This window comes from Hyperoodon ampullatus (genome assembly GCF_949752795.1).
Source record: "Hyperoodon ampullatus genome assembly, chromosome: 19".
Lineage (NCBI taxonomy): Eukaryota > Metazoa > Chordata > Mammalia > Artiodactyla > Ziphiidae > Hyperoodon > Hyperoodon ampullatus.
The window spans coordinates 46,334,297-46,356,422 of NC_136932.1; the positions used below are offsets into that span (position 1 = coordinate 46,334,297).

Here is a 22,126-nt window from a genome sequence, read left to right on the forward strand (position 1 = left end):
AAGCATGACAGATTCTACACAAATGCTTTGTGAAGTTCTCCAACCAGAAACTGAAATAAGAAGAAACTGGCTTAAATCGTCATAAAGTGATTTGGTATGAATAGCACAAAGGATTCCTGACTATAAGGTTTTTTTGTTAAGGACCAGGATTTATTTATTTATTTATTTATAAAATCTTTATTTATTTATTTATTTTTGGCTGTGTTGGGTCTTCATTGCCGTGCACGGGCTTTCTCTAGTTGCGGAGAGCGGGGGCTACTCTTCATTGCAGTGTGCAGGCTTCTCATTGTGGTGGCTTCTCTTGTTGTGGAGCACGGGCTCTACGCGCACGGGCTTCAGTAGTTGCAGCGTGCAGGCTCAGTAGTTGTGGCTCGCGGGCTCTAGAGCACAGGCTCAATAGTTGTGGTACACGGGCTTAGTTGCTCCACGGCATGTGGGATCTGCCTGGACCAGGGCTCGAACCTGTGTCCCCTGCATTGGCAGGCAGATTCTTAACCACTGCGCCACCAGGGAAGTCCCTGACTATAACGTTCTTAATGTCTTTTTTTTTTTTAAGAATTAAAATAGGTTATGGGGATAGGTTACAGCTCTTTTTATTTTTTTTATTTTTATTTTAAAATATTTATTTATTTGGCTGCGCCGGGTCTTAGTTGCCACATGCGGGATCTAGTTCCCTGACCAGGGATTGAACCCGGGTCCCCTGCACTGGGGGCGTGGAGTCTTAACCACTGGACCACTAGGGAAGTCACTACAGCTCTTTTTAAAAAGTGAAAAGGTGGCAGGGGAATGAACTCAATGACCTATAGAAGGAATATTTACTTTAGTGGTTTTTGGGACAATTAATTTTCTGTGGAAACAAAAGAATGAACTACAATATTAGTTGTTTTCAGGGAAGATATGAAAAATAGGTGTTTTAAATCTTCCTAGAGTTAAAACAGGAACAGACTTCTTCAAGGATAGAGTGAAGGGAAATTTTTTATTCAAAAGCAGTGTAACACATCAGCTTTTGAAGAAAATTGGCCCACAGTTTAAAGAAGGCATTTAAGATAAAACTGAAATTCATTTATATACTTGGTTTTAAGGTTTAGTTTAACTGCCAACAAGCTAAGTACTAATGACAGTCTTGATTATGTTTAAAATAAGACAACATTTATAAACAGTTCTTTTCTTTTTCAAATATATCAGTTGAAATGTTAAGAATATTTACTGTGGGGCTTCCCTGGTGGCGCAGTGGTTGAGAGTCCGCCTGCTGATGCGGGGGACACGGGTTCGTGCCCCGGTCCGGGAAGTTCCCACATGCTGCGGAGCAGCTGGGCCCGTGAGCCATGGCCGCTGAGCCTGCGCGTCCGGAGCCTGTGCTCCGCAACGGGAGTGGCCACAACAGTGAGAGGACCGTGTACCGCAGAAAAAAAAAAAAGAATATTTACTGTGGACTGAAGCACCATATAATACTTTAGCCACTCATAAAATAAGAGGAGTTTTAATTTGCTTACACAGAGATGACTCAGCTCTAGGAAGGCCCTTATCTCTAATTTCTATGATAGGGAAAAATATGGTGGGCCCCTCACTATTTAGGAGTTCTGCTAATACACATCTCTATTAGGGGTAGGGTATATGTACACATGTGGATTTTGCTATTCGTGAGCCACTCTAACAAAAGACAATGGGGTGGGGATGGTACTGGGGTAAGAATAAAAAACTGAAATTGACACCTTGAGATTTGTGGGCCGCTAAACATAATAAATCCTGTAATCAATACCCCTTCAGAGGGATAACTGAGAATTGGTTACTGTATACCGTGGAAATACATTTGAACCTTTCCTGGCTTAGTATTTTCAGTTTTAAATGTTTCTATTTCCCTACTTTGCTGCCTCAGTCAAACAGCATAAAAAAATGTTAGCTGTGCAAAAACACAGACAGTCTTCTTAAAGGCCACATTTGATTCTTACGTAAGTAGAAGCTTACTGGTCTTCCAATCTTTCTTCTGATATACACTTCCTTTATAATGGAACAATCTGAAAAGAAATCACCTTCTCTATTCTTATTTCTAGTCACACTGAAATTCCAATTCCAATGTTTCCAAAACATGTGCAAAATATCACAAAGAAACCATGAGCCAAGACTACAAATTAGTTACTATGTCCATGACTAGTGATATTGCTAGAGAACACTGGGTTCTTTAAATTTTGGTAAAGTGATGAAAATAAATTTAACCATTTCTTTCACAAAAACATGTTCTTTAAACATGCCTTGACGTTCCAATTTTTTCTTACATGTTTAAATAAACTGAAAAGCTACCTTTAGAACACAGTTGCTGTTCACAAGGAGATTCCCTGGCTTAATGTCTCGATGTAAAATGCCAGCTGAATGGAGATATTTCAAACCTGAAACAATAAACAGATTTAACTGCAGATACTTAATTCCTTTTACTCAACCAATGATTTGGGGAAAACCATAGAAACAAGAGTACAGGATTTTAAATTGTTCTCTAAATAACTGCATAATGAACATTATTAAAAGCTTGACTTAGTCCTACCTCAAAAAACTATAGTTTTGCTACAGTAAAATAAAATGTCATCAAAGGTTTGCACAGTCTAGAGATAATGTCTATAATTTGAAAGATTATTGAGGTTTAAGTATATAGACAGGCATTCCAAGCACTGGAGTTAAGCCTGACCAGACCAACAGCCTTGAATTGTTCACAAGTGTGGCTACTGGAGCTCTGCTATTGATACTCTCAACCTGTGATTGTGAGCTGCTCCCACAAAATAGTTCCCATCGACCAGCAGGGAGCCTTTCCCAGGACAGATCTTCACTGATGAGACAAAATTCAGAAACTTGCCCAGGTTTGTTGGTAGTATTCTCCACCACTAAGAATCAAGAGGGTAATTAATTACTTTGAAAATATTTTTGACATCTTGAAAGACTGTAGGCTTTAGCACTGCTAAAGATCACAGCTTCAAGGCTGAGCCTTCTGAATAAAATATAGCAAATCCCATTTTTTTTTACAAGTGTGAAAAAAAGATCCAATATCCAATATCTCCCCTCTACCCCCACCCCACTCCCATCTCCAAATATCAACAAATCTATAGAAGGGGAACTTTCTAGCTTTAACACTGTGTATGTGCTTTAATTCTTTTGGCAGATGCTTGTCAATTTTTATAAAGAATGTCTTAATTCTTTGAATCCCGTGGGAGAAAAAAAGTACTTTACTAGGTAAGAAAACTGTTTCAGCTTTAAACAACTCTCCATTTGTAATGGCAAAAGTCTGAGGGACACACCTGATGGCCAGAGGACGCTCCAACAATGTCAGCCCATATCACTTTTCTGTCAAGTCAGTGCTCTTTAATGAGCCAGCCTACAGAATTAGTTAGTTGGCTGTTTCTATCAGTCTCCTCCATGCTTGAAGAGTCATTTTGCTTTTCTAGAGTTGAACTCAGGCATGCCTGCCAACACTCAGGCCAGGCCCACCTACTGCTGGCTTGAAGAATGTATGTTATCCATAGGGAACACAGTTCCTTTTCAATTTAGTCATCTGATGCCAGCCACACACTCCTACTAAAGGCTGTTTAGTGGAAACTCTGTGACAAAGCATTCTTGTTTGACAAACCATCTTGCTTATTTACCTCTCTATATTAACCCCCTCGATTACCTAATGAATTAGATAGGGCCTTCTCTTCCACCACTGAAAATAAGAACCACTTGGCTACCCTTAAAAGCCTCTTATTAAACGTCAAGTACAGAAATTATTAAATATACCTTGGTCAAAAGAAAGAAGTTGTTAGGGAAGAAGTAAGCCTTGGAAGGTCAGATTAGTTCAAATGAAAAGCAAAACATTTCATTTATACAGTGACACTACCTTTTTCTTCATAAAGAAAATCTTACCTCGCAAAATCTGATAAAGAAAAACTTTGACATGATCTGAGCTGAGTGGTTGAGGAGAGACGATAATTTTATGTAGGTCACTCTGCATCAATTCTGTGACAACATATCTTGAGGTTTCAAGTTAAGGAGAGTTCCGAGAATTCAGCCCCCAATCCCTGCAAAGTAGGTACCAGGTCTAAATAACTTCTGTTCTTAAGGCTGGAAAAAGCTTAGGGAAAAAAAGCTTCTAGACAGCATTGAAGAGGTGACAATTCCAGCCCTCACAAGATAAAACACTGCCAAAACTAAAGAATTTTAAAAAGTTAGCAGAAGTAAACAACCAAGTGACTTCACTATAATTAGCATTATAAAAGAGAAAACCAAGGGTAAATATTTTCAACGACAGCTGGGCCAGGAAGAGTGTGAAGACCAGTCTGAGGGTCTATTCAGACATGTTACTGGAGTGTCCTTTGAACCCCAAGAGAGGGTTGCTGGTCTCACCCTAGGCCACCATGGCACCAATGGAACAGATGACAACCTACCTATCAACTGTGGCTTAAGTTACTCTATAAAGCATGGTACTCCTAAAAATACGCAAAATGGTTAGTTCAAGTCCAAATCTCTCTACAATCTTCACAACTGAATTCTTTTATTATTTAACTTTTTATACATTTATACTTCCCTTACTAAATTTTAAGCTTCCCATGCTTTGCACTCTGTTATATCCTCAGGGTTTTGCTCAATCAACATAAGGCAGATGATCAAAGGCTGGGGCACAGGGAGCAATGGAGATGGGAATTCAGGACTCTTGTGAAGGCATCACCTTTTGCTTCATCTAGAAAAGGAAAGATTCATGTCTTACTCTGCCTGCAGTTAAGAACTCCTTAAAAGTCTGGGTGAGCTTTATGATTTAAATAATATAAGCTTCCTTAAGACAAGGAGAGATGGCCTTTGACTTTAGGAGGCTCCTACCAGGATTCAAATTCTTTTGACACCTTGTAAAAGTCAGTTTCACATTCTCAGTAAAACAGTAAGGCTTCCCTGGCCCTGTGCACCTGAAAGCAGGGAAAGGCAAGACAAAAAATGTCAGTTGTTTTGCTTTCTTACATAGTTCCTCAGATCCTAAAATTCTTCTTCCAGAACGATATTATGGAGGCTGTAGTCTTAGGGTGCTTACCATTAGTTGTAAATGAACTAAGAGGCCCTGGGGCTCTTGTTTTAGCATTTACATGCTTGTTTTAAGGGTAAATGCTGGGCTTATAAAAATAAAGACGAGAAGGAATCTGCCTTCAAAACTTAAATTTTCAAAAAGTGATGTTAGGCTTTGTATCTTACCCTTATGAGCTTTAAAAAGTCTCTTGTAGTAAGTGATTATTATTTGGGGAGAAGGATTTAAAAACACTTCTAATTTAATGTTTTAGCAAAAACAGGTAGGAAAAGGGACAACTTGGGAGTAAGGAGAATAACTGATAACACTCGACACACCATAGTTGGAAACGCCCTCCTCCTTGAGACATTTTCTTCAACTGGCTAGCAGGACACCCAACTGTTGACCTTCCTTCTCCCTCTCTGGTTCTTTCTTCTCAGTCCTCCTTTGTTGGTGCTCTTTCCCAAGCACTTAATGTTGAAATGCCCCAGGGCTTAGTCCTCTTCTCTCTCTGTCTCTTTTTTTGGTCATGCAGCATGGCTTTTGGGATCTTAGTTCCCCAACCAGGGACTGAACCTGGGCCCTTGGCAGTGAAAGCACAGAGTTCTAACTACTGGAATGCCAGGAAAGTCCCTGGTCCTCTTCTCTTTCGATACTCACTCTCTAGGGTAATGGGATCCAGTCCCATGACTTTAAATAACATCCATACTGATGACTCCCAACTTGGTACCTCTAGTTAATCTTCTTTCCTTAAGTCCAGCCTTGTCTATCAAACTGTCTACTCATCATCTCCACGAGATGTCTAATTGACAGCTCAAACTAACATGTCCAAGATGTATTCTCTATCTTTCCCCCACCACACACTTTCTAGGTGCAGGCTTTCCCACAGCAAACCTATTTTTCCAGCAGGTTGGTCACACCACAAACCACAGACCTTGGAGTCAACCTTGATCCCTCTCTTACTCTGTCTCCAATCCTATTGGTTCTTTCAAAACTTAGCCACAGAATTAGACCACTTCTTATCATGTCCACTATTACCAGCCTGGCCCAAGACCCCTAGATTTCTAAAACAAAGTAGCCAGAATACATTTCTCACTGTTATATTTTATCTGTATATTGAGTCACTTTATTATACAGAAAATGCAATTTTAAGGTATTTATACTCTTAGGTTTAACTTTTATGTTAGGTTTTATTAACCAGGCTCTTTCCAAAGAAATTAGTGAGGAAATGGGATTTGGCATGTAGAATTCTTAATAGTTAAAAAATCTTTTTCTTATAAAAATTTCCTAACAGACAGAAAACTTGGAAGAATTAAACAGTGATCACCATATATATGCCTACCACGTAGATTTACACTTAACGTTTTGTCATATTTGCTTCAGTGCACATTTATCCATGGCCCTTTCCATTCACCAATTCATCTTATTTTTTAGATGCACTTCACATAATCATGCTTTAGAACGAAAGCCAGATTATGTCACTTTCCTGAAAAACCTTCCCATTTCATATAGAGGAAAAGTCAAAGTCCTTAAAATGTCCTTGCAGGGCCATAAATGATCTGGCTTTCCTCCTTCTCTAACCTCCTGTCACTTTCCTCTTTGCTGTTCTCTGAAAATGCTAGACACACACTAACCTTAGGCCTTTCCTTCTTCTCTGCCTGGACTGTGCTTCCCCAGACATCTACTTGGCTAACTCTTTCACCTCCTTTGTATCTTTGCTTCAATTTTATCTTTCGATTGAGGCCAACTCTGACTACTCTAATAATGTGTCCTGCACTCCTCGTCCAATTGCTACCCTCTCGCACAGCCCTACTTTTTCTTTTTTCCTTTAGTACTTATCCTACATAATTTACTTATTACATCTATTGTTTGTCTCTCCAATCCTTCTCCATGAGGGCAAGGGTTTTTTCTCTGTATTGTTCACAAGTCTATCCAAAAGTCTCAGAAGAAACAATGCCTACATATAGTAAGTCCCCTGTAAATATCTGTTGAATGAATGAATATATATTGAGCACCTACTAGGTATTAGCCACTCCATTAAGTATTTTAAATATATCATCTCATCTAATTTCCATGGCAATCCTACAAGATAGGTAGTGGTATCCCCAATTACAGATGAGAAAATTGAGGCTAACAGAAGGCAAGTAACCTGCCTAAGGTTACATAATAGTGAAACTGACTATGTTTAAATTGTTTCAATGGACCTACACAATTTAGGATTTTACCTTCTTTTCTTTTGAGTTATAATTTTTAAAAACTCTAATAAAATATACTAAATGTTGAGTGTTCTTTATAGAAGAATTTCAGCTAATAAATACAGAAGTAATGATACATTAGGGGGAAAAAAAATCACTGTTTTGCAACCTCTATGACACCATGGATCTAAGGTACCAATTATCAATGGTTGCTAAAACCACTTGAAAGGAATGAGACCCACATCAACTCAATCCACCACTCAATCTTAGCAGCACTTATTGTGGGACAAGATATTATGTCCCTGTGATATACACACCACTGCCTAGAAAATATTCATATCTTAAAAAACAATATAATCAATCTTCTAGTTCTAATTATCAGTTTACTAGAAATATGGGAAATAAAAAGACATCATGAGGAAGCAATCAGCTAAACTCACAATGTGGGTCATTCTCCAGGAAAAATACCTCCAAAAAATCAATGAGAAAGAAAGAAAGAAAGAAAGAAAGAAAGAAAGAAAGAAAGAAAGAAAGAAAGAAAAAGAAAGGGAGGGAGGGAGAAAGAAAGAGAGAGAGAAAGGAAGGCAGGAAGGAAGGAAGGAAGGAAGAGAGAAAGAGAAAGAGAAAGAAAGGAAGGGGGGCGTTGTGAGGGGAAGGGAAGGGAGGAATGTTTGGGATAAAAAGTCTCAAGAAATATAATAACCAAATGCAATGTATATTTGTTTAGATCCTGATTCAAACAAACCTGATTAAAAAAAGAGACCTTTGAGGCAATCAGGGAATTAGCTAATTTTATTAGGTTATGATGGTTATGTTTTTAAGGCCCTTACCAGTTAGAAATGCATATTTAAGTATTTTTAGGTAAAATAATGTGATAGTTGGGATCTACTTTAAAATAATACAGCTCTCCTTTCCCCCTCCTCTCAATAAAAAGGAAACGAGACTGGCAAAATGATTAGTAATTGCTGAAGCTGGGTATTGTGTATATGATAGATATTATACTATTGTCTCTCCTTCTGTGTATTTAAAAAAATTTTCCAAAATAGTTTAAAAAAAAAATTCATCACAGAACTAGGGAAATACAAAGAAGCCAAAGAGTATAAAAACTACATAGAATCCTACCTCTTTGAATTAACCTATAATATCTTCATGTAAAAGCTGTGTATGCATACCTATATGTATATTTAAAACTGGGATTATAGTATACACATGGCTTTGCTGCCTGTTTTCTTGCAGAATTTTTATTACTGTAGAGGGTTCTAATGTATGGATATATTATAATTCATTTAACCAATCTGTCATTGTTGAATATCCAAGTTATTTCTAATTTTTTAAACTATTTTTAAATAACCAGGAGATAAATATCCCACATATATAGCTTTATGTGAATCTGATTATTTCCTAGTGATATATTCCTTGTAGTGGAATTATCGTGACAAAGTAGATCATATTATACACACACACACACACACACACACACACATATTTTTTAACTTAAAATATCTTGTGAATATCTTTCCATGGTATACAATTCTTTTATATCATTTAAAGTGCTTAAATAGGGACTTCCCTGGTGGCGCAGTGGTTAAGAATCTGCCTGCCAATGCAGGGGACACAGGTTCGAGCTCTGGTCCGGGAAGATCACGCATGCCACGGAGCAACTAAGCCTGTGCGCCACAACTACTGAGCCTGTGCTCTAGAGCCCGCGAGCCCCAACTACTGAAGCCCGCGTGCCTAGAGCCCGTGCTCCGCAACAAGAGAAGCCACCGCAATGAGAAGCCCGCGCACCACAAGGAAGAGTAGCCCCTGCTCGCTGCAACTAGAGAAAGCCCGTACGCAGCAATGAAAACCCAACGCAGCCCCCCCCACAAAAAAAAGTGCTTAAATAGTATTCCAATTTATGTAATGTCATGACTTAAGCAATCTCCTATCAATTGGCCTTTAGGTTATTACTGTTTTGACTGTAATGTAGCTTTGTGTGTGTGTGTGTGTGTGGGGGTGGCGGCAGCACAGAGCTTTAATTTTGTTTCACGAAGGATCCTCAATTACGATCCTCTCGGGTTAATCCATTTCTCTAGAGAAGAGCCCTCCAAACTTTTGTCTTGGAGGGCACAGGCCAGGTTGCCAGTGTTCTGTATAAGTGGGGGATGGGGCCAAAGACACCACAGCTCCACTCATGCTGTCTCCAGGGAATAAAGCATTATATGGTCTCCTGCGGAATAGGAGACGATCTGAACATTTGAACATCTTACTACTTCTTACACAGGCTTGCAACCAATTCTGTGTTTAGGCCTACCTGCATCCCTACTTTCTGAGATACTTGATGCCTCCAAACCCTGAGCTGCTCTGATGTTCTGAGCAAGAACTAACTTGTTTCTGGGTTCTCATTACTGCCAGCAGAGGTTTCTGCCTCTTCTAGTTTGAGTTCCTAACCCTTTACTGACATTTTAGGGGGGGCTGCAGGAAGAATTGGCAGTAAAGATCTGTGTTCTATCAACTGTGTTTTCAGATTGAAAACTGTTTACATGTTTATTGGCCATATATACGTGTGAGTATGAGAGAGGGAAAAAGAGAGGAAGAGTGAGAGAGAGACTTGTTTCTTTTCTTTACTCAATTTTCTACTGGGGTGATAATTTATTTGTAAAAGTGCCTTACATATTAAGGATATTAACCCTCTTGTATATACTAAAAATTTTTCCCACTAGGAAATCTTAATCATAGGATAGAGACAGGAAAAAACTTCTATTTGCACCATTAAGCCTTAATCAGAAGTGCTAATATTCCTGAGTTGGTTCCAGAAATCTCAAGGGACGAAAACAAAGGAACATTACACAGGAAAAAAACCAAGACAGAACAACAGAAAACCAGAAAAACTTCACAACTGCTATCCCTGTATTAAGTACTATCAACTTGCAGTTTTACTCAGGGAAAAAAAATTCCTAATGAGAGTACTCATCTGTATGGGATGTCAGCCATGTCTTCTGAGTTTATTGACAATTTTTTCTTCCTGACAGGATTGAAAAGTTCTTGCATGGAAGTGAAGAGTAGGTTATATTATATTCTATTCTGCCTCACATATCTATAAAATAGGCAGCCAAGTTGCGATTCCAGAATCTTTACTGTTACTGGTGACAGTTGGTATGCATGCAAACAGCAGAGAGAAAACATCTTAATTTTCAAGTTATCAGGTTGAATTCTCAGTGCTGGCACCTGAAAAATCTTGCTTTGACTTATAAAAGGAACGAATTGATACAAAAGCCAAAAACAGAGAATAAGTATGAAATAATGTCATATGCTTTCTTCTAACAGTGACTACATTTTCAAAGAAAAGGGAAAAGCAAAACAGTCTGGTTGGAATGGGTACTGTTCTAATCAGATATTTTATAAATAATTACTAATTTCAGAAAAAATTCTTACATTTCACTTAGCATTACGAAACCTGTATTTCCAGATCAGGGTGTTGTTCACATCCTAGACCTGTTGGATTTGAACTGACAATGTTGGACCATTTTGACCAACAAAAATAGTAATTTCACATTGTTCAACCTAACACAGAGCAAAGTATTACCAGATATCAAAAAACCCCTGAAAAACAAGGCATTCAAAATGAATGATTTCAAGTGGTAAGTCAATTCTTCTATACTAAGAGCCCATACATATGTGCACAGTTTCTTACAAAATATAAACCAGCAGGTATTCCCTCTGCTAAATGCAAACAACTAGATTACTGTGTTACTGTCCTCAGGATCTGTGAATTTAAAAAACCTTTCATTCGGGCTTCCCTGGTGGCGCAGTGGTTGAGAGTCCGCCTGCCGATGCAGGGGACACGGGTTCGTGCCCCGATCCGGGAAGATCCCACATGCCGCGGAGAGGCTGGGCCCGTGAGCCATGGCCACTGGGCCTGCGCGTCCGGAGCCTGTGCTCCGCAACGGGAGAGGCCGCAACAGTGAGAGGCCCGCATACCGCAAAAAAAAAAAAAATAAATAAATAAAATAAAAAACCTTTCATTCAATCTCCTGTTATAATATTTAAGAAAGAAGAGTTTAGAAGAGTGTTACTTTCATATCTCTGCTTCTTGAGAAGATGACATGCTTGGTTAAAAAAAAAATGAGGGTAGGTTAATAAACTCTTAATTTAACCAGAAAGTCCAGGGCAAAACCACATACAGCCCTGTCTACCTTGACCATTTTGTTTACCTTTGTGCAGAGATGTTTTCCCCTCCTCTAATATCTTTTAAACATAAAAGTCTGATAAAATTTAAATGTATGATTTTTACAAAGTGATTAAAACAGCCACTCTGTAGAGAGTAAGTTCTGTCAAGCTTTAGTTTAGCAAAGTAAATTCTTCAGGGTTGAAATGAATAGTTTTCACCTCACGAATAAAGCATTTTTTTCTTCACAGAAAACAAGCCAACGACCAGGCCAACCTTAAAAAATTTTATTTCTCTGGAAAACACAATTCCTGAATTTGGACATTTAACAATATAGCTGCAGAAATTTAGAAGCAACACACACCACTTCATGATAAGGTTTCTGCTTTGCTCTAGCAGAAATCCTCTGAAGTCTCAATCCCTAGCATAATGTCTCCCAGATGTCTCAACTAGTTGCCATGCCAACTAAAGCAGCTTAAATTAAATGAGGGCCTGAAAAGGCACCTGCATCACTCCAGGTCTGTTGCGCATTAAATAAAGCTCTCTTGACAGGGACTCAGAGGTGCCATTAACTTGAACAGCAGCTATCTGATTATTGTTTCTGAGTAATTTAATGAGGGTCTCCAAACAAGAAGAAAAACAGGGTGCGCTTTCCCTCTCCCGGTCCTTCTAAATGGGACAGCCTCTCTTGACAGCCGGTGCACCCACTAGGTCAATGACTTTGCTGTGGCCTTTTAAGTTAGCACTGGGTAAAGGTAAAACACAGGACCAAAGTTAGGACTTTCAGGAGAGTATCAGCAGATTAACCATTTTCCCTTATTAAAACTCATCATTAAAAATATGGTTGTAAAAAACACACTGTGCATGGTATGCCAACCTCAGAGCGATCTGAACAGCGCTGCTATAAAATAAATTGCTGCTGATTGCAGCAATTAGTTAAGTAGCTCCATGAAATATGGATTTCAAAATGTACTGATTTGCTTCAGAAAAACGAATGATGCAAATTAACAATTACAACCGCAAGGGTGGGGGCGGGGGGGATGGCAGCTCTTGATGCCTCAGGTGCCCAAGAGACACAAACGTTTCTGTGTTGTTTTAAAGAGTTAATTGTGTATGGTTTTTGTTTTGGTAATACTGACATTTCAGAAGCTTCTTTATATATAACAGGGTAGAAAATAGTCCCTTTGCTGCTTTCTCAATTATTAGTCGATGGGGAATATCACTTAAGAGAAACACAAACTTCAGCTAGAGAGGTTATGTGATCTACCCAAGGTCACATTCAGTCCCGACTCCTAGTCTAGCGCGCTCTCTACCCCACCAAGCTGCTTCCCATAGCAGCTTGCCTACTATTCCCACTTCTTAACCAAATGTCACCACAACATGCAGATTACTTTGAAATAAAGAATAGCTGAATTACTTTTAATTATGTGCTATGAGGAGAAGAAAAGGAAGCTAACTTTCTGTTGAAGCTACTTATGTGCCACTTTATATGTCATCTCATTTAATCCTCACTAACAATACCTAATTTGTAACTATTTCTACTAAGATATGAGCACATCGAGGCTGGGACAGGTTAAGCTGCTGACACAGAGCTCGGATTCAAACCCAGATTGTCATGAGTTCTAAGACTGACCCTTTCCATGAAATTCTGCCTCACTCTGTTTACTATCAAGAGAGAAAATGAAATCCGTAAGACTGACATTATTTGCATGTTGCAAAAACCAGGTTCCAAGCAAAAATCAGAAAATCAGTACTGCATTACATGATGTGGCTTTCAGAATCCCTCCCTTGCCATGTGTCTTCAAATGGGAAGTCACTCTCTTCGTTCTTCAACAAATATTCTCAACAGCAGCACGTGCCAGACACCGTTCTAGACACTGGAAATTTGATGGTCTATAAGAATGTCACTGCTGTCACTGAGTTCACAGCCCACCAAGGGAGATGGACAATTAAACAAGCAATTACAACTGATTCACTCAAAGATCACAACAGTGTTATGGCTGTTAATCTCATAAAGCTCCTTAGGCACTGCTTTGGGATTGAATACGCCAGATTTGCCATCACACAGCCAACAGGAGTAAGAGGAACAAAGTAGCACAACCAAGAAATATTCTTCTAAAAAGATAAATCTCTAAATTATTAGAATTGCTGAATTCCAATAACTAGAGATTTAAACCTTTAGTTAAATATGTGAGAAACCATCAAGATTTCTTCAGCTCCTACTGAACTTCTAATTAGATGCACATTCTAATTGGCAGTTTGCCTATATCTATAAAAACACATACATACTTTCCTTAGGTTTCCTAAAATGGTTCACCTTAAGACTTTTTTTTAGAACACATGAGAAATAACAAAAATAAAAGCAACTAACACTTATTGAGCTTTCTCTATGTGCCAGGCACTTTCTAAGCACTTCCTACGAATTATCTCTATGAGTTCTCACAGCACAAGTGGTAGGTTATTCTGGAGACTACTTGTTCTCTTTTTGAGTTTTAGTCTTTCCTTTTGGAAGGAACTGAATCCGAAGATGCCTGAAGTAACTGCCCAAATCCACACAAGTACTCTTATTAATTTCTTCTAGGATCTGTAGTCTTAGTTCTGTTACTAGTAGGCCACAACCTCAAATAAGAAGCAATCCCACCGTTTGCTGAAGGATGATCTCAGTTTGGTGAAGAATATTTTTGAGCCTACTATGTGCCACTTTTAACATAGGTCACCGCATTTAATCCTCATAACAACCTGGAACTACTCCCATGCAACAAATCTAGGCTGAGCGTGAAGGAATGTCAGGTGGAAAGGCTAAATAATGATACTCCTTTGGCCAGCAACTGAAAAATAATACAAAGTTTCAAAAACAAAATCATAGAGGCAAGTTTTTCTACCTTATACGTTCTTTGCCTCTGTCTCTTTCTACCTCCTGAGTTACTTCCTTCAAGTCTTATTCTTTTCACCCTTTTTTCTTTTTTTCTTTTTAATTTATTTTTGGCCACTCCGTGTGGCATGTGGGATCTTAATTTCCCGACCAGGGGTCAAACCCACGCCCCCTGCATTGGAAGGGTGGAGTCTTAACCACTGGACTGCCAGGGAAGTCCTCTTCCACCCTTCTTAGTCAAATTACAAAGCTAAAATTGACAATTCAATAAACATTTTTCTGTACCTATGAATCATGTATGCTTACCTGCATAGCTTCATATTCCCTATTTTTTTTTAACGGATAAGGAGAATTTTAAAAATTCACGTGCGCACACGTCTGTGTACATATAAAGAAGTCCCAGCTAACTTTTTGTGTGTGGTAGGGTAGAGGGTTGGGCTAGTAGTCCTTGAGAAGAAAATGGGAAAAAAAGAAAAAAAAAACTGAACTAGAAAAATCTCTGAACAAGAGATTGCTGGAAATATAGGACAGGCTTTGGTGGGAGATCTAAATTGAAAATATAAGTTTATATATTATATTACATTAGATATGGTAAGAAATAAACAAGTCTCTACTAAATGAAATCTGCCACAGATGGGGTGTTAATTTTGCTTTTGGTTACAATCTTTTTTTTCTTGCACAAAGTTTTAATTTTTTTATTAATTTTTTTCCCATTCTTTCTTTTATTAAAAAAAATCTGGATTTTGAAATTATGGAAGCATGTCATTTATAACCATGAGTTATAAATTCAACCTTACTGATATGATGTTCTTTAGAATAATGCACATCAGTGTCAAGAGCTGAGTTGTTAGTGCATAGAGCCTAAATATAATATGCAGGACACCCTGCTAGACTCCCACAGGGGTTGCTGAGGAATAAAATGTGTTCATGGAGAACAGAGGTTGAAGCAGAAAAAAGCAAAAATAAGAAATCTTCTGAGGATCAATCAAAGAAATGAGGTAGGAATGTATTAGAGATACCAGAAAGGCAGAGAAAAGGGAGGAGTGTTTAGGATTAAAAACAGTTTTGTACAATTTTCTTTGATGCAAGAAAGGATTATGGGCAAGATGACTAGGAACTAATGTAGATGGATAGAGCCTGGCAGTCAACTACCCCTCAATGGTAAGCCTCCCCTGACCTCTTGCTCCAATTAAAACAAATCTGTACTGCAATCAATATTTGTTTAACCCACCTTTATGATGCTGCATTTATTTTAGGAAGTCATTTAAGAATGCATGATAATCAGCCTCATGCCAGAAAGCCTAACTACTCCAACTGTCAAGTAATTCTGCAGAAAAAGCTATATAATCAGCACAGAAACAAATGCTGACATCAAATTCTGACCTTCAATTATGAGTAAGATGATTGAGTCCTTTTCTGTTTTTAGGAGTCATGATTACTCAGGCAGTCTCAGAGGCTGCAGGACTGGTGCCAACAGCATCTTTGTTTAACCACCATCATTCACATCAATAAATACTGACTAGGTACCAAGTGGGTGTAGAGAGCATGCTAACTCAATGACAAAACAGAGAAAAAAGATGGATGAATGCAAGGCAACATTCAAGAGATTAGAAGAAGCCTGAGATTGATGTGTAAAAATCAGGTAGAGAAAACAAGAAGGAAGCAAAAAGATTTTAATGTACACAGCCACAGAAGCTTGATCAAAAAAAAAAAAATAGCTGATATTTATTGAGAGTTTTCTATGTGTCAGACTTCCAGCTTAAACTTAATTTGCCTCATCTACCCCTAATTACTCTAAGTAAGTCCTATTATGATTCCCATTACACAAATAAGTGAAGAGGTTTACAGAGGTGCAGGAACTAGCCAGAGGTCTTAGCTGGTACACAGAGGAGTTGCTGCCAAATCCCAGCTTTTGTTCTTGACCTGTGCTCTGTCTTTCAAAAGATGAAACCTCAAAAAAGGTGAACAAAATAATTCTACTTAAGAAGAAAGAGAGCATATTTTTAAAATGAGGAGTTAAACGGGTTTAGGCAGTGTGGTGTAGGCTTTGGAATCGAAGACCAGGTTAGAATCTCGACTCGGTCACTTACTGGCTTGGTAACATTAGGCAAGTTAAATAACTTCTCTGAGTTTGTTTTTACTTTTATAAAAGAGGCACAATGAAAATAAAAACAAAGAAAGAGGCACAACGATACCTACTACACAGGGTTACTGCCGGGTTTAGATGTTGTATGTGAATCACATATAAATGCCTGGCACAAAGGGAAGAGTGATTACATGGAAGCTGCTGCTACCATCATCACCACTGTTATGGGAAGAACACATGTGACTATGTTCTTATCTCCTCCTAACATCCCCCCCCACCCTAAGAAAAAGCCAAAGGAAATAAGTAAAAAAAAAAAACAAAAAAACACACACACATACAAAACAGGCAACCAATTTAAAAAGCTCTTTTAAGGTACTGATCTTAAAAAGAAAGATCATAATCTCAAAAGGATATTACTGCTGAAAAGGAAAATTATATTCACTTCTTATTAACGGGGTCTCATGTATTAGTTTTCTTGGCACCAAAAAACAGTACGTCCATTCGTGATAGTCACATTCCTTCATAAGAGGACAAAAACCCTTTTCTTAGACCAAGAAAAGTTTTCTACAGGGCGTACTGCGTATTACTTTTGAGAAAGAACTAGGGTTGGTTTTGGACAGACTGGAAACTCAAGGGAGCAATTAAAAGTGTTAATCTCTGTGAGAGCTCCACACAGGGGACTCCTGGTTTTGGTAAAGGGCTTCTAGTAACCTGAAGAGTTTCTCAGTCTGAGCTCAGGGTGGTAAAAATTAGCTATCATACTGGTTTCCCCTAACTGATTGATTAGTATTCCACATATCCAAACAACACACACATGAAACAAAACTCTGCTTGGCTCATGCATATCATATTTCCTTTGGAAAAATGCCACTTCAACCTAATCCTATTATCTACCATCTGGGTTCTCTTGCCACCTCTAAGTGACGTAGTAGTAAGAGGAAAACTGTCAATAAAACACACAATTATTAAACCTATCACCAACAATTAGGCGCTCTTAATTTTTAATAATGACATTCATATATTATACAGACGTAAAACCAATATAATAAGTAGTACATAAATAAATTGTACTCCAGCTAAAATACAGATTTGTGCTAGTGCACTGTAGGTCTATTAAGTTCCTTGACGTACTGCTCTCAAATAAATTGAGTTGGTAGCTGGAGACTCAGCTGGTCTATGAAGTGGCTAAAAGCCCCACTGCTTCCCATATCCTCCAATTAAGGCAGGTCTGATATATTTAGTGGCTTCTGAAACCTCTGGGCATGTAACACATGCCTCCCTGGTGTCTACCAACCTTAAAAAATAGAAATAAAGTCAGAACAGTGGGATAGGACAAAAAGATCAAATAAATAGTCCTACGAGCATCCCTAAGCTCTCATACCTGAATTAAGTGTGTCAAGAGGCTAATAATCAGAAGGTTAACCAGTTCAAGAGAATGATAATGGGGTTATTTAGGTATGGCTTTGTTGTTATTCATTATTACCCTCTATTAGTTGGGAAGTCTGACAGCATTTCATTCCCACCAGCTGGGAAGTTTTAGAGGTTTATTTATTTTGTAATAGAGGTGAAAAGACTAGATTCTAGCTTTAGACTTTTTTTGGCTTCACCTGAAACACATGTGTTTCAAAGAGCTGGTATGAATAAGTTGCTCTGACTATAGTGACTCTCTTCAAAGCAGAGGGAAAAAAATTCCAACTGTGAGCTGGAACTTTAAACAGTTCTTTTAAAACAACCTCAGGATTTGCTAGTACACTAATGCCGAGATAATCTTTGTGCAGTCAGGAAGGGACTACTACGAGGAGATGTGACCACTACTTTAGGGCATAACAAGGGGAGTGGTTCTGGGACTGTAGGTTGAAGGAGGAGGTTAGGTCTTATCTTTCTAATTAATAAGAAAGGTTTGGTTAAGGTAATGGAAAAAGAAAAAGTAGTAAGAAAGATATAATGTGGATGCAGTCTGGATGGAAGGCTTGGAGCTGCTAGCGAGTTGTATATAGAATATATTTTCTGGTAAGAGGAGATCACGTAAGGGAATATGAGGTACTGAGGTTGACAACCCATTCCTCATTAACAGCTCACATCTTATTAAGACAAAAAATCTTTCTATAATTAGGCTCGGTTTGTTACTGACAGGCCATTATGAAAGTCCATTTGTTTGTGATGAGTACTTGCTAATGCCATCTGTTGGTAGTTGGCTTGGCGCACTTTGTTTGCATCACAAAGTTCATAGGAGTTCCTATTGTCTTCTAGCTTCACTTCCTCTGTAAGGCCTTCCCTTACTACTTTTATAGCACTTATTAAGTGCCAGGTACTGTTCTAAGTCTATTTAACTATCCCAATTTATTCCTCAAAATAACTTTATGAGGTAGGTACTGTTATAATTTTCATTTTATTAACCAGGAAATTGAGGCACAGAGAGGTTAAGTAACTTGCCCACGAAAACACAGGTTGGGCTTCCCTGGTGGCGCAGTGGTTGAGAGTCCACCTGCCAATGCAGGGGACACGGGTTCGAGCCCTGGTCCGGGAAGATCCCACATGCCGTGGAGCAACTAAGCCCGTGCACCATAACTACTGAGCCTGCACTCTAGAGCCTGTGAGCCACAACTACTGAGCCCACATGCCACAACTGATGAAGCCTGAAAGCCTAGGGCCCGTGATCCGCAACAAGAGAAGCCACCGCAATGAGAAGCCTGCACACCACAACAAAGAGTAGCCCCTGCTCGCCACAACTACAGAAAGCCTGTGCGCAGCAACAAAGACCCAACGCAGCCAAAAACCAAAAACCAAAAACCAAAAAAACCCAGAAAACACAGGTAGTAAGAGGCAAAGCTGCGATTCAAATCTAGGTGGTCTGGTTCCAGACTCCATGCTCTTTGCCACTATGGTAGATTTTCTATTACCTCAAGCTAGCAGAATGCTGACTAGGTCGGCCCTGAACTGATGATAAAGATTTTGAAATAAACAGAGGATAAGGAGCTTGTTCCCATTCCATGATGTGATAGTAAGTCACCAAACTCAAGACTGCTCTTGTCAGGCAGCAGAACTAACGGATGATGAGAGTATGGCAAGCAGAAGGAGTGGGGATGGCACTGATTTCAGAGTGCAGTTATTTAGGCTCCAACATCAAGAACATGTATTGGAGGAGCCACCAAGGCTTTGTAAGGAGAAGAAAGGGAGATACGTGGTGGTCAATTTCCTAATATAACCATCCTCTAAGAATATGTAATGAAGGCCAATTTTCCATATTTCCATGTTCAGGCCTGCCAATCAGTCTATAACTTATATTGTTTCCAACTCTCAGACAAAAGAGAATAAAGCTGATTCATTACCCAGCTTCTACAGTCAGTAAAAACCAGGGGAATTTATAAACTCTTATGAATAAATGACTGCTATTGATAAGGGCTATGCAAATATTTCATAAGAAAGCACTGCTATATAAGTACTTTAATAATAGAGAGCTAACCCTTCTGGACAGCTCAAGTTGTGCATATATGTGAAAATCTGTGATGTGGTCTTATGTAAAAAAACTACCTATCAGCTTCAAAAACTCTGGCCACCTAGAGTTCTGAACTACAGCGGCTGACCTGTCTGCTTAACTGAATTGAAGTCTGAGAACACATTTAATGTTCTATTTGCAATCAGCAACTGAGGTTGTATGAGAAACTATTAATGATGCATTAAAAGCCTTCAGATAGCAAAATAAGGGTATTTAACTGGTTTAGCTGGGTTGGGAGAAGAAAATGGAGAACCTGCTGTATCAAATTATTTCCTACAGAATGAATATAGACAGAAAGCTTTGAAAACACAATTTTAATCCCTGACTTCAGATATTAAAAACTGGACAATTCTTTCTTCCATTTCATTTTGGACAGAGACCAACACTAAGCCAAATTATAAAAAAGAAATCTTACAATATTAAATATTTATCAAGTAGGAGCCATCCATGTTGGTCAACAGTTTTACAACTATTTGTTTTAAAGTCTTCATCTTTATGCAATATGAGTTAAAACAAATATGAAAATCAGGTGATTTTTCCAAAAGGACATGGTGAATTTTTGGTTTAATAAACTATAGTATGTAGATACCCAGGTCTGATTCCTGGAGCCACAGATTCTCTTATATGAAAAGTCCAAGAATGACAGTTAAAATATTCTTAAACTCACATTAAGCACTAATTCTGAAATCCTGCCATTCCTGTTGGAAGGAAAAATCTCACAACCATAAATATGGGAGACTTAACAGTATCCTTTTCCTCACATTTTTTTCTTCCAAAATCAGGTCCACAGAGGAGGGAAATTTCAACCTCGATCTCAGATATATAACTGCCTATGAAATAAAAACGAGGGCATTAAATAGCATGGATAATGAAAATCTGGTTTATGGGTATTGTTGATTTCAAACAATGCTTTCCATGTGAAAGAAAAATGGCAATGCATCACAGAAAAAATTGCTTTCTCTGGTAACAAATGGTCAGCCCTAAATCTCATCATCTTCTTTGCAACAAAAACCATGGGCGTCTTTGCAACCAGAAAAAAATTGGTGTGTGCTTCAATTAGAATCACTGACCTTTTATGAAGCATGCCGGTGCTTCTCTATAGAAATCAATGGAATAAAAGGTCACGGTGTTAAAATGTTTGAATATAACAATCTCTTTCCCAGGCTAAGGCAAATTCCTCTTCTTTTTAAGGTAACTAATTTGTTGTATAGAATATCAAAAATCAAAAAATAAAAACTACCTTTAATTTGCGATTTAAAATTGACTAAAAAAAGAAAAAGAAGTCTATTCTACCACTGGAAAAAAAGAAAAAAACCCTGGAAAGTTGTCATTTACATCCCCTGTCATGGCCCAGAAAATTCTGTTGGCTGAGTCCTTGTCACTAAGGCTATAACCACAAATGCAATGAAACAGAAAAAGCATCCTAGAAAATATTACGTTATTTCAAACCTCAGCTCTTTTCTTCCCAAAGTACCCTAGAGAAGGCAAAGGCAAGCTTCTGCGTCTGTCAAATGTAGGTGGTAGAGCCTGGGATTACTAATCTTCCATCATCACAGCCCTTCAAAGCACATAAATGCACGTATACACAAACCCAGACATTAAGAGCCAAGGAACAGGATTTCCCTGGTGGCCGCAGTGGTTAAGAATCTGCCTGCTAATGCAGGGGACACGGGTTCGAGTCCTGGTCCGGGAAGATCCCACATGCTGTGGAGCAACGAAGCCTGTGTACCACAACTACTGAGCCTGCACTCTAGAACCCACGAGCCACAACTACTGAGCCCGCATGCTACAGCTACTGAAGCCCACACTCCTAGAGCCCGTGCTCTGCAACAAAGACAAGCCACTGCAATGAGAAGACCTCGCACGGAAACGAACAGTAGCCCCTGCTCGCTTCAACTAGAGAAAGCCCACAAGCAGCAACAAAGACCCAACACAGCCAAAAATAAATTAAAAAAAAAAAAAAAAAAGCTGATAAGTAGAGAAGGAGTAAGCTGCCTTCTTTTATCCTACCCTTTCCAGGCTATGGTTGGTCCCACTGCTATGCTCAAAAACCTCTTAAAAAATACACAACAGAAGCTAATTCCACATTCCACATTCTCTCATCCTTGTCTTTTCTAGCAGCCTATACAACAATACTGATTTTAGCTACATGACACAAAAAGCTAGTTTACATTTGCGTATTCAAATTCTCCCAGGTGGTCACTGGTAACTTCAACATTCATACTGAGAATCATTCCAGTGCTTTAGTCTAGTGGATCCCAACCCCGAGGCCACATTAAGTTCACTGGAGGGAAGTTTAAAAAACAAACTGACTGA

The 22,126-nt window shown here is 38.7% G+C and overlaps 1 protein-coding gene across 1 annotated transcript in view; it reads right to left on the reverse strand.

Annotated features, from left to right (window-relative positions):
• Positions 1 to 22,126, reverse strand: part of NLK (nemo like kinase) — a gene marked incomplete at its 5' end in the record, with an annotated part of 154,245 nt that overhangs the window by 21,156 nt on the left and 110,963 nt on the right. Inside the window, 2 exons of the mRNA XM_079726102.1 lie at positions 2,299 to 2,384; positions 3,886 to 3,992. Coding sequence (XP_079582228.1) covers positions 2,299 to 2,384; positions 3,886 to 3,992 — 193 coding nt within the window. The remainder of the gene's footprint in view (positions 1 to 2,298; positions 2,385 to 3,885; positions 3,993 to 22,126) is intronic.